This window comes from Oncorhynchus mykiss, chromosome 3 (assembly GCF_057628025.1).
Source record: "Oncorhynchus mykiss isolate SJ-2025 chromosome 3, ASM5762802v1, whole genome shotgun sequence".
NCBI lineage: Eukaryota > Metazoa > Chordata > Actinopteri > Salmoniformes > Salmonidae > Oncorhynchus > Oncorhynchus mykiss.
This window is the reverse complement of record NC_143024.1, coordinates 12775817-12788995: the sequence shown is the minus strand read 5'-3', so window position 1 is coordinate 12788995 and position 13179 is coordinate 12775817. Positions and strand designations below refer to the sequence as shown.

The following is a 13179-nucleotide window of genomic DNA, read 5'->3' as shown; positions in this document are numbered from 1 at the left end:
GTAACACAGCATTGGGAGTAGTGCCGTTTCCTCGTTGTAATGTAACACAGCATTGGGAGTAGTGTCGTTTCCTCATTGTAATGTAACAGCATTGGGAGTAGTGTCGTTTCCTCATTGTAATGTAACAGCATTGGGAGTAGTGCCGTTTCCTCGTTGTAATGTAACAGCATTGGGAGTAGTGTCGTTTCCTCGTTGTAATGTAACACAGCATTGGGAGTAGTGTCGTTTCCTCGTTGTAATGTAACACAGCATTGGGAGTAGTGTCGTTTCCTCGTTGTAATGTAACAGCATTGGGAGTAGTGCCGTTTCCTCGTTGTAATGTAACAGCATTGGGAGTAGTGTCGTTTCCTCGTTGTAATGTAACAGCATTGGGAGTAGTGCCGTTTCCTCGTTGTAATGTAACAGCATTGGGAGTAGTGCCGTTTCCTCGTTGTAATGTAACACAGCATTGGGAGTAGTGCCGTTTCCTCATTGTAATGTAACAGCATTGGGAGTAGTGCCGTTTCCTCGTTGTAATGTAACACAGCATTGGGAGTAGTGTCGTTTCCTCGTTGTAATGTAACAGCATTGGGAGTAGTGCCGTTTCCTCGTTGTAATGTAACAGCATTGGGAGTAGTGTCGTTTCCTCGTTGTAATGTAACACAGCATTGGGAGTAGTGCCGTTTCCTCGTTGTAATGTAACACAGCATTGGGAGTAGTGCCGTTTCCTCGTTGTAATGTAACACAGCATTGGGAGTAGTGCCGTTTCCTCGTTGTAATGTAACAGCATTGGGAGTAGTGTCGTTTCCTCGTTGTAATGTAACACAGCATTGGGAGTAGTGCCGTTTCCTCGTTGTAATGTAACACAGCATTGGGAGTAGTGCCGTTTCCTCGTTGTAATGTAACACAGCATTGGGAGTAGTGTCGTTTCCTCGTTGTAATGTAACACAGCATTGGGAGTAGTGCCGTTTCCTCGTTGTAATGTAACAGCATTGGGAGTAGTGTCGTTTCCTCGTTGTAATGTAACAGCATTGGGAGTAGTGCCGTTCCTCGTTGTAATGTAACAGCATTGGGAGTAGTGTCGTTTCCTCGTTGTAATGTAACACAGCATTGGGAGTAGTGCCGTTTCCTCGTTGTAATGTAACAGCATTGGGAGTAGTGCCGTTTCCTCGTTGTAATGTAACACAGCATTGGGAGTAGTGTCGTTTCCTCGTTGTAATGTAACAGCATTGGGAGTAGTGTTGTTTCCTCATTGTAATGTAACAGCATTGGGAGTAGTGTTGTTTCCTCATTGTAATGTAACAGCATTGGGAGTAGTGCCGTTTCCTCGTTGTAATGTAACAGCATTGGGAGTAGTGCCGTTTCCTCGTTGTAATGTAACAGCATTGGGAGTAGTGTCGTTTCCTCGTTGTAATGTAACAGCATTGGGAGTAGTGCTGTTTCCTCATTGTAATGTAACACAGCATTGGGAGTAGTGCCGTTTCCTCGTTGTAATGTAACAGCATTGGGAGTAGTGCCGTTTCCTCGTTGTAATGTAACAGCATTGGGAGTAGTGCCGTTTCCTCATTGTAATGTAACACAGCATTGGGAGTAGTGCCGTTTCCTCGTTGTAATGTAACACAGCATTGGGAGTAGTGTCGTTTCCTCGTTGTAATGTAACACAGCATTGGGAGTAGTGTCGTTTCCTCGTTGTAATGTAACAGCATTGGGAGTAGTGCCGTTTCCTCATTGTAATGTAACACAGCATTGGGAGTAGTGCCGTTTCCTCGTTGTAATGTAACACAGCATTGGGAGTAGTGCCGTTTCCTCGTTGTAATGTAACACAGCATTGGGAGTAGTGTCGTTTCCTCGTTGTAATGTAACAGCATTGGGAGTAGTGCCGTTTCCTCGTTGTAATGTAACAGCATTGGGAGTAGTGCCGTTTCCTCGTTGTAATGTAACAGCATTGGGAGTAGTGCCGTTTCCTCGTTGTAATGTAACACAGCATTGGGAGTAGTGCCGTTTCCTCGTTGTAATGTAACAGCATTGGGAGTAGTGTCGTTTCCTCGTTGTAATGTAACAGCATTGGGAGTAGTGCCGTTTCCTCATTGTAATGTAACACAGCATTGGGAGTAGTGCCGTTTCCTCGTTGTAATGTAACAGCATTGGGAGTAGTGCCGTTTCCTCGTTGTAATGTAACAGCATTGGGAGTAGTGCCGTTTCCTCATTGTAATGTAACACAGCATTGGGAGTAGTGCCGTTTCCTCGTTGTAATGTAACACAGCATTGGGAGTAGTGCCGTTTCCTCGTTGTAATGTAACACAGCATTGGGAGTAGTGCCGTTTCCTCGTTGTAATGTAACAGCATTGGGAGTAGTGTCGTTTCCTCGTTGTAATGTAACAGCATTGGGAGTAGTGCCGTTTCCTCGTTGTAATGTAACAGCATTGGGAGTAGTGCCGTTTCCTCATTGTAATGTAACAGCATTGGGAGTAGTGCCGTTTCCTCATTGTAATGTAACACAGCATTGGGAGTAGTGTCGTTTCCTCATTGTAATGTAACACAGCATTGGGAGTAGTGCCGTTTCCTCGTTGTAATGTAACAGCATTGGGAGTAGTGTTGTTTCCTCGTTGTAATGTAACACAGCATTGGGAGTAGTGCCGTTTCCTCATTGTAATGTAACAGCATTGGGAGTAGTGCCGTTTCCTCATTGTAATGTAACACAGCATTGGGAGTAGTGTCGTTTCCTCATTGTAATGTAACAGCATTGGGAGTAGTGTCGTTTCCTCGTTGTAATGTAACACAGCATTGGGAGTAGTGTCGTTTCCTCATTGTAATGTAACACAGCATTGGGAGTAGTGTCGTTTCCTCGTTGTAATGTAACACAGCATTGGGAGTAGTGTCGTTTCCTCGTTGTAATGTAACAGCATTGGGAGTAGTGTCGTTTCCTCGTTGTAATGTAACACAGCATTGGGAGTAGTGTCGTTTCCTCGTTGTAATGTAACAGCATTGGGAGTAGTGCCGTTTCCTCGTTGTAATGTAACACAGCATTGGGAGTAGTGTCGTTTCCTCGTTGTAATGTAACAGCATTGGGAGTAGTGTCGTTTCCTCGTTGTAATGTAACACAGCATTGGGAGTAGTGCCGTTTCCTCATTGTAATGTAACAGCATTGGGAGTAGTGTCGTTTCCTCATTGTAATGTAACAGCATTGGGAGTAGTGTCGTTTCCTCATTGTAATGTAACAGCATTGGGAGTAGTGTCGTTTCCTCGTTGTAATGTAACACAGCATTGGGAGTAGTGCCGTTTCCTCGTTGTAATGTAACACAGCATTGGGAGTAGTGCCGTTTCCTCGTTGTAATGTAACAGCATTGGGAGTAGTGCCGTTTCCTCGTTGTAATGTAACAGCATTGGGAGTAGTGCCGTTTCCTCGTTGTAATGTAACAGCATTGGGAGTAGTGTCGTTTCCTCATTGTAATGTAACAGCATTGGGAGTAGTGTCGTTTCCTCATTGTAATGTAACAGCATTGGGAGTAGTGTAACAGGTTAAGTCTCTGTACCGAATCTTCCCCACAACAGACTTTCCATGCGGGAGGAGGCAGACTCCTGACTGAGTTTGTTTTAGTCAGGACAACTCACAACAACCAGCAAGACCTGGACGTCTTCCACGGACACACACACACAGGTTGTCTTCCACGGACACACACACACAGGTTGTCTTCCACGGACACACACACACAGGTTGTCTTCCACGGACACACACACACAGGTTGTCTTCCACGGACACACACACACAGGTTGTCTTCCACGGACACACACACAGGTTGTCTTCCACGGACACACACACACAGGTTGTCTTCCACGGACACACAAACAGGTTGTCTTTCACGGACACACACACAGGTTGTCTTTCACGGACACACACACAGGTTGTCTTCCACAGACATGAAGACATAGTGAGCTCCAGTTGAGGCTGCTGAGGGGAGAACGGCTCATAATAATGGCTGGAATGGAGTGAATGGAATCATGAACATGGTTGTGTAGGACACCATTCCATTCCAGACATTATTAAGAGCCGTCCTCCCCTCAGCAGCCTCCACTGGTGAGCTCTAAAAATATCTCTCAGCCAGTGTTAGAAGACTGGAGAGGAGAGAGAAGTAACAGGAAGCTGTGCTGAGGCATGGTGCGTCCCAAGAAGCCTTACTGTACACACTAACTGTAACAGAGGAGTATTTCTGCTTTAATATCCTTATATGATCACATATAAGAGTCCTTTGTAGTGACATGCAGCAGCCTGGCGGCCATGATGACTAGGCTTCTAGCGTTCCACATTCCTGGTGGACAACCAAGACTTTACAGTGGATAAACAGTACTTCAGACACTTACAGTAAGACTTCCATATGGGTGGTTGGTAATCCTCAGGATCTGAAACGACAACACAGGAGGCGGGTTAGTGGTCAGAGAGAGAAAGACAGACTCCCATATCTATTGGGGGAAATACTACAGTATCCAATCACAGCAGCAAGATTTGTGACCTGTTGCCACAAGAAAAAAAAGGCAACCAGTGAAGAACAAACACCATTGTAAATATAACCTATATTTATGATTTATTTATTTTCCCTTTTGTACTTTAACTATTTGCACATCATTACAACACGATGTGTGTGTGTGTGTGTGTGTGTGTGTGTGTGTGTGTGTGTGTGTGTACACACATATACATATATATATATATATATATATATATATATATATATATATACACACATACATATATATATATATATATATATATATATACACACACATACATATATATATATATATATATATATATATATATATATATATATATATATATATATATATATATATATATATATATACACACATACATATACACACACATATACATACATACACACACAATTTTAAATGTTTTTAATCTTTTGGAAATTCTGTAAGTGTAATGTTTACTGTTACTTTAAAAAAATATATATTATCCATTTCACTTGCTTTGGCAAACAAATGTTTCCCATGCCAATAAATCCCTTAAATTGGACAGACAGAGAAACAGACAGAGACCATTCAGAACTAGACAGAAGGGAGGTAAAGGGGTTAGACAACGGGCATATAGAACCCTTTTATTCTTTCTTGGGTGAATTGTCCGTCTCTCTGCGTCCCAGTTACATTCTCTCTGAATGGATTATGAACTCATCATCACCATGGTTATTTCAGGGTTGTTTACGTCTCAGTCTAGTTACTCTGCTAGACCAGCATAATTATACACAGGGTTTATTCACACTGTGAAGCCTCTTGAGATACTCATTGCTCAGTGAGTGAATATAGTTGCCACACAACAGATCTATAGCACCTGGTGCAGCCCAGGGATATGTCCCTTCTTCACAGATAGATCCATCTTTATAAAAACACCTTTAAAGGCTAGCATTATGCCATGATGAGGATACACAGTATTCATTACCCAAGAAGGACAAAGCAAATTAGAAAAATGTGGAAATGCAATTTGCAGCCCAATACCCATGGGATCTACTGTAACCTGAGGGGAAATGTGCTACTTTAATGGCATGGACGGTTGAGGTTTGTGTTTATTGAAGGAAAATGTAACCACAATGTCTTACTCCTTGTACTCTGTCATCATGCCCACCTTATTCCCTTGGTAACTCATAAGTTGGTACAACTTCCTCCTGCATAATATACTACCTACTATATGCACCAGAAGTACCTTGACATATGCTTGTATACTGTAACAGTACATAACTATCTAATTCATTAGTATGGCTATACTATGGATCTTAGGCTGGCAAGGCTGTGCATGCCAACTATCCCAGAAACGTAGAAACCTACTGAAGGCTTAAGTCCTCTGCTACCTCACAGACACTCAGTCAGGAATCATTGTGTAAATGTAGCTAGTAATACTGCAGCAGGTGGAATGATGGAATGTGTCCTTAATGCATCACATCTCTCTACTGTTCCCGGCGGAAGGATCTCACCGACAGCTGGAGTAACTGCATGTGTGAACAATGAATCACATTTAAAAAAAGGTAAAAGACAGAGTTAATTTAAAAAGACCCAGGGACAATATGCCAACCCACTATTCCCCCCCCAGGGGACAGGCTGCATGCTAACTACCCTATTGCAGCCACAGGCCCACCTGTAAGAGTCAAGAAGAGCCACGTGTGTGCATGGAGGGGTGTGTCATTGTGCCCTCTCACTCTCAGTAGTGCACTATATTTATAGTCAACAACTCACTGGCAGACCAAACCTGCCTACTGTCATTGTCTGGAACCAACCAGACAATGACAGTCACAGTAAGTTTAGTCTGAGTGAGTGACTGGTCCACTGGATCACCATGTCAACCACACTGAATGTTTTGTTGTCATCATTGGCAGTTTCCATACAGTCACAGAGAGCTTTGAGGTGCATATTCAGTGTTGGATCCAAGTGGCACCCTGTTCCCATGAAGCTAGGGTTATGGTTGAACCAGGATGTGGTCATGAAGCTAGGGTTAGGGTTGAACCAGGATGTGGTCATGAAGCTAGGGTTATGGTTGAACCAGGATGTGGTCATGAAGCTAGGGTTATGGTTGAACCAGGATGTGGTCATGAAGCTAGGGTTATGGTTGAACCAGGATGTGGTCATGAAGCTAGGGTTAGGGTTGAACCAGGATGTGGTCATGAAGCTAGGGTTAGGGTTGAACCAGGATGTGGTCATGAAGCTAGGGTTATGGTTGAACCAGGATGTGGTCATGAAGCTAGGGTTATGGTTGAACCATGATGTGGTCATGAAGCTAGGGTTAGGGTTGAACCAGGATGTGGTCATGAAGCTAGGGTTAGGGTTGAACCAGGATGTGGTCATGAAGCTAGGGTTAGGGTTGAACCAGGATGTGGTCATGAAGCTAGGGTTATGGTTAAACCAGGATGTGGTCATGAAGTTAGGGTTGAACCAGGATGTGGTCATGAAGCTAGGGTTAGGGTTGAACCAGGATGTGGTCATGAAGCTAGGGTTAGGGTTGAACCAGGATGTGGTCATGAAGCTAGGGTTAGGGTTGAACCATGATGTGGTCATGAAGCTAGGGTTATGGTTGAACCAGGATGTGGTCATGAAGCTAGGGTTAGGGTTGAACCAGGATGTGGTCATGAAGCTAGGGTTAGGGTTGAACCAGGATGTGGTCATGAAGCTAGGGTTATGGTTGAACCAGGATGTGGTCATGAAGCTAGGGTTAGGGTTGAACCAGGATGTGGTCATGAAGCTAGGGTTATGGTTGAACCATGATGTGGTCATGAAGCTAGGGTTAGGGTTGAACCAGGATGTGGTCATGAAGCTAGGGTTAGGGTTGAACCAGGATGTGGTCATGAAGCTAGGGTTATGGTTGAACCAGGATGTGGTCATGAAGCTAGGGTTAGGGTTGAACCATGATGTGGTCATGAAGCTAGGGTTAGGGTTGAACCAGGATGTGGTCATGAAGCTAGGGTTAGGGTTGAACCAGGATGTGGTCATGAAGCTAGGGTTAGGGTTGAACCATGATGTGGTCATGAAGCTAGGGTTGGGTATAGGGAGCCATTTGGGAAGCAGACATACTGTACTCTGTCTACCGTCATACACCTGACTGATAAAACCAAATGCCTTTGTTCAAAAGATCTAGTAACCAATTCACTACACTTCCCTTATGGGCCCAGGTATAAAGTAGCACACTAGGGAGGGAATAGGGAGCCATTAGGGAAGTAACCATACTGGATCTACTGGATGTGTCACAAAGCCTTTGTTCAATAGATCTAGAAACAGCACTCAGGAGAGAGACTTTTTATGGACAAACTTTCCCAACTCAAAACACGGCTTGATTCCTAGAAGGGAGGGGGGTCATTGTGCCTCTGCTCTGGTGAACAATCAAAATGAAATGATTCTACTCCGGATCATTTGGAGAATGTTCTCTTTTTAATAACTGGTTATTCTGGAAGGGTATTGTCTGGGGGTGTGAGGTCCTTCAGGGCAGGCCCAGAGCTGACACATTCTACTCTGAAGGAGTTGAAGGCCCTATTAAATGGATGGCATAAGGGCTATGCCACATTTGGCAAAGCTCAAGATATAAGGACTTGTTATAACACGCTTAAATAACATGACATGATTGGTGGAGTGTGCTGTATGCGTAGGCCTAAGAAAGGGTTTGGGAAAGCTGAAGATATACTGGTTTGAGACTGAATTTCAAATAGGGAAAGTTGAACTGCTGCAGCCTGTGTGTTGTGGAGGAAGAATAGTGAGAATTCCCAGAACAATCTGAGATGCCCAAAATATTTTCTGCTCACATGGAATCTACATTTTGTTCAATCTTGCTTGAGCACAAGTCCTCTCAGGGGAGAACGTCTTTGCTAAGCTTGATCTTTATTCATCTCTTATTCTCTTTGCTTCCAAAACAAACACCCTGAGAACACACACACACAGTAGCTGGAGGGTAAGGGTTGTCCCCTCAGGAGACTCAGGATATTAATTGTGTTGCCCTCTGTTACTCACCAGTCATTGGAAGAATTTGATAAAATAATTACAGTGGTGTGTGTGTGTGTGTGTGTGTGTGTGTGTGTGTGTGTGTGTGTGTGTGTGTGTGTGTGTGTGTGTGTGTGTTCTCAGGGTGTTTGTTTTGGAAGCAAAGAGAATAAGAGATGAATAAAGATCAAGCTTAGCAAAGACGTTCTCCCCTGAGAGGACTTGTGCTCAAGCAAGATTGAACAAAATGTAGATTCCACGTGAGCAGAAAATATTTTGGGCATCTCAGATTGTTCTGGGAATTCTCACATGGAAACTTCATTGGGAGGAAGGATGTTTAACATGCTTTTACATTGGTATCCTCTCACGTTGGTGTGAAATCACCCTGGAACACGCCTATTCACAGAAAGAGACCACACACTCCTTTCACCATCATCACTATCCATATGGACAGCTAGGCCCAACCAAACATATGGCCACACACACAGGGATGTAGCGCAGCCCCTGTGGGGAGACCATCTGTGCATCAAACTGTTCTAAAACAAGCATATCCAGACAGCAAGTAAGTGTGTGTGTGTGTGTGTGTGTGTGTGTGTGCACAGGTATGCACAATATGCTATGCATAATAAATAACAGTTTGGTGGGTTATAAAACCCTTTGGACTGCATACCCATTGTGCTGGTTAGGTTAACACCAGGCCAGGCTCCATCAGTTAGGGAGGAAACACAGTGTGCTGGTTAGGTTAGCACCAGGCCAGGCTCCATCAGTTAGGGAGGAAACACAGTGTGCTGGTTAGGTTAACACCAGTCCAGGCTCCATCAGTTAGGGAGGAAACACAGTGTGCTGGTTAGGTTAACACCAGGCCAGGCTCCATCAGTTAGGGAGGAAACACAGTGTGCTGGTTAGGTTAACACCAGGCCAGGCTCCATCAGTTAGGGGGGAAACACAGTGTGCTGGTTAGGTTAACACCAGGCCAGGCTCCATCAGTTAGGGGGGAAACACAGTGTGCTGGTTAGGTTAGCACCAGGCCAGGCTCCATCAGTTAGGGAGGAAACACAGTGTGCTGGTTAGGTTAACACCAGGCCAGGCTCCATCAGTTAGGGAGGAAACACAGTGTGCTGGTTAGGTTAGCACCAGGCCAGGCTCCATCAGTTAGGGAGGAAACACAGTGTGCTGGTTAGCACCAGGCCAGGCTCCATCAGTTAGGGAGGAAACACAGTGTGCTGGTTAACACCAGGCCAGGCTCCATCAGTTAGGGAGGAAACACAGTGTGCTGGTTAGGTTAGCACCAGGCCAGGCTCCATCAGTTAGGGAGGAAACACAGTGTGCTGGTTAGCACCAGGCCAGGCTCCATCAGTTAGGGAGGAAACACAGTGTGCTGGTTAGCACCAGGCCAGGCACCATCAGTTAGGGAGGAAACACAGTGTGCTGGTTAGGTTAACACCAGGCCAGGCTCCATCAGTTAGGGAGGAAACACAGTGTGCTGGTTAGGTTAGCACCAGTCCAGGCTCCATCAGTTAGGGGGGGAAACACAGTGTGCTGGTTAGGTTAACACCAGGCCAGGCTCCATCAGTTAGGGAGGAAACACAGTGTGCTGGTTAGGTTAGCACCAGGCCAGGCTCCATCAGTTAGGGAGGAAACACAGTGTGCTGGTTAGGTTAACACCAGTCCAGGCTCCATCAGTTAGGGAGGAAACACAGTGTACTGGTTAGGTTAACACCAGGCCAGGCTCCATCAGTTAGGGAGGAAACACAGTGTGCTGGTTAGGTTAACACCAGGCCAGGCTCCATCAGTTAGGGGGGAAACACAGTGTGCTGGTTAGGTTAACACCAGGCCAGGCTCCATCAGTTAGGGAGGAAACACAGTGTGCTGGTTAAGGTTAACACCAGGCCAGGCTCCATCAGTTAGGGAGGAAACACAGTGTGCTGGTTAGCACCAGGCCAGGCTCCATCAGTTAGGGGGGAAACACAGTGTGCTGGTTAGGTTAACACCAGGCCAGGCTCCATCAGTTAGGGGGGAAACACAGTGTGCTGGTTAGGTTAGCACCAGGCCAGGCTCCATCAGTTAGGGAGGAAACACAGTGTGCTGGTTAGGTTAACACCAGGCCAGGCTCCATCAGTTAGGGAGGAAACACAGTGTGCTGGTTAGGTTAGCACCAGGCCAGGCTCCATCAGTTAGGGAGGAAACACAGTGTGCTGGTTAGCACCAGGCCAGGCTCCATCAGTTAGGGAGGAAACACAGTGTGCTGGTTAGCACCAGGCCAGGCACCATCAGTTAGGGAGGAAACACAGTGTGCTGGTTAGGTTAACACCAGGCCAGGCTCCATCAGTTAGGGAGGAAACACAGTGTGCTGGTTAGGTTAACACCAGGCCAGGCTCCATCAGTTAGGGAGGAAACACAGTGTGCTGGTTAGGTTAACACCAGGCCAGGCTCCATCAGTTAGGGAGGAAACACAGTGTGCTGGTTAGGTTAACACCAGGGCAGGCTCCATCAGTTAGGGAGGAAACACAGTGTGCTGGTTAGGTTAGCACCAGGCTAGGCTCCATCAGTTAGGGAGGAAACACAGTGTGCTGGTTAGGTTAGCACCAGGCCAGGCTCCATCAGTTAGGGGGGAAACACAGTGTGCTGGTTAGATTAGCACCAGGCCAGGCTCCATCAGTTAGGGAGGAAACACAGTGTGCTGGATAGGTTAACACCAGGCCAGGCTCCATCAGTTAGGGGGGAAACACAGTGTGCTGGTTAGGTTAGCACCAGGCCAGGCTCCATCAGTTAGAGGGGAAACACAGTGTGCTGGTTAGGTTAACACCAGGCCAGGCTCCATCAGTTAGGGAGGAAACACAGTGTGCTGGTTAGCACCAGGCCAGGCTCCATCAGTTAGGGAGGAAACACAGTGTGCTGGTTAGGTTAGCACCAGTCCAGGCTCCATCAGTTAGGGGGGGAAACACAGTGTGCTGGTTAGGTTAACACCAGGCCAGGCTCCATCAGTTAGGGAGGAAACACAGTGTGCTGGTTAGCACCAGGCCAGGCTCCATCAGTTAGGGGGGAAACACAGTGTGCTGGTTAGGTTAGCACCAGGCCAGGCTCCATCAGTTAGGGAGGAAACAGTGTGCTGGTTAGGTTAACACCAGGGCAGGCTCCATCAGTTAGGGAGGAAACACAGTGTGCTGGTTAGGTTAACACCAGGCCAGGCTCCATCAGTTAGGGAGGAAACACAGTGTGCTGGTTAGGTTAACACCAGGCCAGGCTCCATCAGTTAGGGAGGAAACACAGTGTGCAGGTTAGGTTAGCACCAGTCCAGGCTCCATCAGTTAGGGGGAGAAACACAGTGTGCTGGTTAGGTTAACACCAGGCCAGGCTCCATCAGTTAGGGAGGAAACACAGTGTGCTGGTTAGCACCAGGCCAGGCTCCATCAGTTAGGGAGGAAACACAGTGTGCTGGTTAGCACCAGGCCAGGCTCCATCAGTTAGGGGGGAAACACAGTGTGCTGGTTAGGTTAGCACCAGGCCAGGCTCCATCAGTTAGGGAGGAAACACAGTGTGCTGGTTAGGTTAACACCAGGCCAGGCTCCATCAGTTAGGGAGGAAACAAAGTGTGCTGGTTAGCACCAGTCCAGGCTCCATCAGTTAGGGAGGAAACACAGTGTGCTGGTTAGCACCAGGCCAGGCTCCAGCAGTTATGGAGGAAACACAGTGTGCTGGTTAGCACCAGGCCAGGCTCCATCAGTTAGGGAGGAAACAAAGTGTGCTGGTTAGCACCAGTCCAGGCTCCATCAGTTAGGGAGGAAACACAGTGTGCTGGTTAGCACCAGGCCAGGCTCAATCAGTCAGGGAGGAAACACAGTGTGCTGGTTAGGTTAACACCAGGCCAGGCTCCATCAGTTAGGGAGGAAACACAGTGTGCTGGTTAGGTTAGCACCAGGCCAGGCTCCATCAGTTAGGGGGGAAACACAGTGTGCTGGTTAGCACCAGGCCAGGCTCCATCAGTTAGGGAGGAAACACAGTGTGCTGGTTAGCACCAGGCCAGGCTCCATCAGTTAGGGAGGAAACATAGTGTGCTGGTTAGGTTAGCACCAGGCCAGGCTCCATAAGTTAGGGAGGAAACACAGTGTGCTGGTTAGGTTAACACCAGGCCAGGCTCCATCAGTTAGGGAGGAAACACAGTGTGCTGGTTAGGTTAGCACCAGGCCAGGCTCCATCAGTTAGGGAGGAAACACAGTGTGCTGGTTAGGTTAGCACCAGGCCAGGCTCCATCAGTTAGGGAGGAAACACAGTGTGCTGGTTAGGTTAGCACCAGGCCAGGCTCCATCAGTTAGGGGGGGAAACACAGTGTGCTGGTTAGGTTAACACCAGGCCAGGCTCCATCAGTTAGGGAGGAAACACAGTGTGCTGGTTAGGTTAACACCAGGCCAGGCTCCATCAGTTAGGGAGGAAACACAGTGTGCTGGTTAGCACCAGGCCAGGCTCCATCAGTTAGGGAGGAAACACAGTGTGCTGGTTAGGTTAACACCAGGCCAGGCTCCATCAGTTAGGGAGGAAACACAGTGTGCTGGTTAGCACCAGGCCAGGCTCCATCAGTTAGGGAGGAAACACAGTGTGCTGGTTAACACCAGGCCAGGCTCCATCAGTTAGGGAGGAAACACAGTGTGCTGGTTAGGTTAGCACCAGGCCAGGCTCCATCAGTTAGGGAGGAAACACAGTGTGCTGGTTAGCACCAGGCCAGGCTCCATCAGTTAG

The 13179-nt window shown here is 47.0% G+C and overlaps 1 protein-coding gene across 1 annotated transcript in view; it reads right to left on the bottom strand.

The window, feature by feature from the left end:
- Window positions 1-13179, bottom strand: part of LOC149984378 (beta-chimaerin-like) — a 57451-nt gene that overhangs the window by 33314 nt on the left and 10958 nt on the right. Inside the window, exon 2 of the mRNA XM_090221066.1 lies at window positions 4339-4377. Within this exon, the coding sequence (XP_090077192.1) occupies window positions 4339-4377 (39 nt within the window). The remainder of the gene's footprint in view (window positions 1-4338; window positions 4378-13179) is intronic.